The sequence below is a fragment of the Adiantum capillus-veneris genome, chromosome 10 (assembly GCF_014529385.1).
Source record: "Adiantum capillus-veneris isolate H3 chromosome 10, ASM1452938v2, whole genome shotgun sequence".
Taxonomy (NCBI): Eukaryota; Viridiplantae; Streptophyta; class Polypodiopsida; order Polypodiales; family Pteridaceae; genus Adiantum; species Adiantum capillus-veneris.
The window spans coordinates 65,915,426-65,920,270 of record NC_140940.1 but is presented as its reverse complement, the minus strand read 5'-3'; the positions used below and the strand labels follow the sequence as shown (position 1 = coordinate 65,920,270).

The 4,845-nt window shown below is 38.0% G+C and overlaps 1 protein-coding gene across 1 annotated transcript; it reads left to right on the top strand.

Moving 5' to 3' along the window:
* The first annotated feature begins 3,835 nt into the window (after nt 1–3,835).
* LOC147448976 (uncharacterized) lies at nt 3,836–4,621 on the top strand. Its single transcript, XM_086522494.1, has one exon. It carries the CDS (start codon nt 3,836–3,838, stop codon nt 4,619–4,621), a length of 786 nt encoding a protein of 261 aa, XP_086378620.1.
* Nucleotides 4,622–4,845: the final 224 nt, after the last annotated feature.

The window sequence follows — 4,845 nt, the reverse complement described above, 5'->3', positions numbered from 1 at the left end:
TAGAACTCACCATAGAAGGTATCATATGATGTCAAAGATACTAAGTCTTATATGTAGATTGTGCTCTATTGTTTAATGAACACATTTTGATTTGTTGTGATTTGGACTGAAACTACTCAATTGTTTTTTTTTTTTTGTCATTCCAAGGCGTGTTTTGAAAAATTAGAAGAGTTTCTTCTCATATTACATCAAGTATCTCATTCAAAGTAGAGCAATGACCTGATCAGCTACCAATTCCTTTCAAACAAACAAAAAAATCTTATTTAAGAAATAGCTTCAAAAAATTGTTAAGTTTTGGATTTATGAAGTGCATCCTATGTGAGGATACATCTCTCACTTAACATTGCTAATATAATTGTTTGATGCTCCTATCATTTTCTTCCTAGTACTTGTCTTTTTTGAGGTGATGAAAACTACCGAAATGATGTTGACAATTGATAGTGCTACAAAAATGGTGTTTATTGAACACCCTCTATCTTGAAGATACGATATTCCTTGCACATAGTACTTTGTACGATATTCCTTGCACATAGTACTTTGTTGTACATGAGATAAAGACCATAAATTTAATAAAATGAGTTGTTGAAAATCTTTGTGTAGAATCCATACAGATTTGGTGTAATCAATTTATAGGTTGTTTATTAGTCACATCAATGGTGTTTTTAAACACCTCCTTTTTTGAGACACCACCGTTAGAAGCTTTATTGAAGATTTAAAGCATGTATTGAAGTATTGAGAGACCATATCTAGAAGATTTATTGAAGTTTTAATAGAACCCATACAGATTTGGCGTAATTAATTTATAGGTTGCTTATTAGTCACATCAATGGTGTTTTTAAACACTTCTTTCTTGAGACACCACCTCTAGAAGCTTTATTGAAGATTTAAGCATGTATTGAAGTATTGAGAGACCATATCTAGAAGCTTTATTGAAGTTTTAAAGCATGTATTCATGAAAATACGGCATGTTAATATAGATTAGAGTCTTTGGCATAAACATATATTCTTTGACACTAAATGGTACTATCGGTGCTATAGATGACAAGTTATAGTCTTAGACCATAGGCTACTCCATAATAATCTTTAGGCTTTTTAATTATCAAACGTTAATTTGGGTATTATACATATTATAGTGTAGTTGAAACTTGACAGTGTTTAAAAATTGGGACTAGCTATTTTCTTGTACTTTAGATCAAGGTGGCCAATTTTATGATAAGAGAGTTGTTGCTGCTCTTTGTATCCAGATATTATATTTTTTCAATATATATGTTGCTTAGTAGTCACAACAATTGGTGCATTTTGACACCTTATTTTTTTTAGAATCCATCTTATGAGCTTTGATTGATGTTTTAAAGCATTTTGTCGATATAAATCCTTTCATAAAAAATCTATGTCGAAAGCTTTCATAAAAATTAATATGGAAAAATCAAATCTAGGTGCTAGAATCATGACATCTTATCTAAATTAAGGGCAAATTGAACTTAAAAATAGTAGATTAGCACAATCCAAACACGCCAATTTAGCATTTGGAAAATGGTATTTTCCCCAATTTTTCTAAAATGGTGTTTGCTTATTTAGAAGTACTCCAAACGTTTTCAAAAATACTTCACGCTAAGAACACCATGCTTCCAATAGCAATAGCCTCCCTTGTGTATTTTAAAAGGTTCCATTGTGTAGCTCTCACAACATGGCAGCATCTGTGTATGTAGCTAAGGGTGAAAGGATACTATAGATCTCGAGCCATGGAAATACAAGAAAATTGGAAAAAAATGATCATGATATGAAGTTGTTAGAACGAATCATGGTTTGTGACCACGTGAGGGGGTGATGGGTTTGGGATCCTCTATGGAGGTTACAAAAAGGATATTCTAATGGCACCTCCCCCAATTTCCTAAAATACACTATGTTAATCAAAATACACTTTGCTAATGGAGCTTCCAAATCAACCAACTCTTATGTCAAGGACCATAGCTTTTTGTACATATATTACTGCTCATCCCTTGTAGCCACCACCACTACTTACACCTTCTCTCTAGTAGTAAACTGGTGTATTTTTTGTTTTTCTTCAACCATTAGACCTTGCGAATTACAATGTGTCGGTGTTAGCAATCCTTAAGAGCTACAAATGTGTCTTGCTAAAACAACATACCTTCTATATATTGCACCTCAGAATTGGTGATTGGACAAGAGACACACTTTTTTGGCTAGCACCTTGATAACTTGGATACTTTGAGAGCCATTCCTCCCATCTCTTATCAGCAGAAGATTCCTCTACCAATGCTGCTTGGAGACCCAAGAGACCATTCAAAACATAGTATAGAGTTGCAAGTTAGTTTCACAACAATTTGGAGGCCTTTGTGAGGTGACTTAGCCCAAAATAGGGCATTTATGAACTGGTTCTTCTTAGTGAACTTCACCACATGGTTGGTGTCCATCAAGACTTGCTTTATAAATGGGTGGATGCATGAATAGGTGGTACACTAGCTACCCATTTTTGGGGGTGGTAGCAAGGGGGTGGGATGGTTGGTAGCTAGGTGAGTAAACATTGAGAATCTTTTATAAGGTTTTATTTGAAAATTGTTCATCAAAAGCCTTGAGCAGAGAGCTGGATTTAAAAACTTTAAAAATTATCTTTTCAGTTTCAACTCTGTGTGTGAAAGTAGTGCGGTGGGGCTACCTTACTCCACAATCATGACGCCTCCTGCTCGTCGACGGTTGCAGAGGGGGTGCAACTCAGGTGGCCAAGCAGCTCCTGCAGCTGAAGCAAAATCAGCCACAATTACTAGGAGGCGGAAGAGGGCCCGTCATTCATCTCCCTCGCGTGATCCACTCTCAGACCCCCCTGCTGGAAAGAGGAAGAAGAAGGTCTTGACTCCTTCACCAAAGCCCTGCACTCCTATAGCAAAGAAACATTAAAAAATGGCAGATGTTGTAACCCCCAACACTGAGGTACTACTGCATCTTAGTGTTGCTAGTTGTCTCTGCACAATTTATTGTTGTAACTTGTTTCCAAGGTCCATGTAAGCTCGCTTAAGCTTGCTTTGAAGCAAACCTAAGTTAGAGGCTAGATGTTTGTAGATGCATTCAAGCTCCATAAGCTAATGTGCATGCATTCAAGCTTGCATTGAAAACCCGTGTAGAGGCATGCATGCATGCATGCATTCAAGCAAATATATTTGTGCACATTGCATCTTTTACTGAACTTCAATTGGCTGGCTGCACATGCATTCATGTCTTGTGCATAGTTGGGACCGTACTTGTATGGATTGCAAATCATAGTGCTATGAAGAAGCATGAATCAGTGATACTCTATCAGTGTGGTAGCTACCACCTGCAACACTCATTTAATATATGGAAAGTGCATCACAGATCATCAAGATTGTAGCATTCAACATTCTGCAAAAAAACATAACAAGTTGGTAGAATTATGTTAGCCAGCTACCAATCAAAAAGTTCATTTAGCAAAGAAATACCAAGGTGGTGGTTACATGGTAGCTATCTGTCTGGGACACAAGTAGTTGTACCACCTATTCATGCACATGCCCAGTCTGCTTTTGCTCCTGCTCAATGCAACAATTGATGTTTAATGTCAAAACTTCTGTAAAATTGTGATATTATAAATGCTCACCATGCATAAGTTATCTAAGTTTTCAATAAATTTATGGCCGTGTATGTTTCAAGCTTAAGTGTTGAACCATTCTCCAATCATACTTCCATACCCGTATGCGTTTGCCGTATGGAAACAACTATGGTCTGATGTTTTTCCCTGTATTTTACAGGGCAAAGGCCGTTGGTGCACTCCATATGTGCCATTTGAAAGGAAGAAAGTCTTTGCATGACAAAGCGTCAAGCACATGAAGTATACGACCTCCCCAACTTTGGAGTGGATGCTCGACTGTTGACTGAGGCAGATTTCACCAACAAAGATTGGTTGAAATGCTTTAAGGAGGTGCCGAAGAGGGGCAGCAAAGTAAAATGTAGAGATGTGAAGCTAGAGCTCTGGAACAAGTTTTATGTATTGTTCACATCCGTGTATCAAGAACCTCCTAGCAATTATGGTATGGAGGTGACTAAAGGATTTACTAGAGGCTGTCTATATGAGCATTTGAAGGGACAGGTTGACTGGGCCTTGTTTTCAGAAAGTATTGTCACAAATATGGATCCAGGCAAATTACATGCAAAGAAGCAGCGATGGGCAGCTTTCTATTCCTCCTCTACCCCTAACAGTTCGCGGCGAATGACGAGGACTCCAAATCATTTGGAGGCACCCCAGGAAACTCTGATCGATACAATGGATGATGTGGAGAAAAAGAATTTATTTGGTCCACCGTCTCTTACAGAGTTAGATACTTTTTACAACATGGTTGTAAGCAAGCATTATTTTGCATTGTCAGAGTATAATGAAGCTTTTAAGAAGCTGGAATTGCTTCAGGCTGATGTGCACCAAAATGAAGGTGCCAACCTCCTAGTGGAAAATCTCAGAGGCCAGTTGAAAGATGTAGAGGCTGCATTACTAAAGACAGAAGGTAGCGTCGATGTTGTGGATGCAATGAAGGTGGAGCAGCTTAAAAATACTGTTCAGGTTGTCGCTAACACTCCAAACATTGCAAGTGGTAGTTGAGAAGAAGGCACCACTTGATGCTATGGATAGTGCTCTAAAGGAGAGAGATTTTACACACGAAGTGGAGGAGTGTGCACACGCGCGGATGGATTTTGTAAAGACCATGCATGTCAAAGAAGTACAGTTTTGTTGTCTACACCTCTGCCAAAAGTTCCACCTATGGATATGGGCACCTTGCCTTTGGACAAAGTTTGCAGTGCTTGTGGGTTGACGATGTACGAGGA

Coding starts and splice junctions, on each gene's coding strand:
- LOC147448976 (XM_086522494.1), top strand. CDS start 3,836: ATGACAAAGCGTCAAGCACATGAAGTATACGACCTCCCCAACTTTGGA.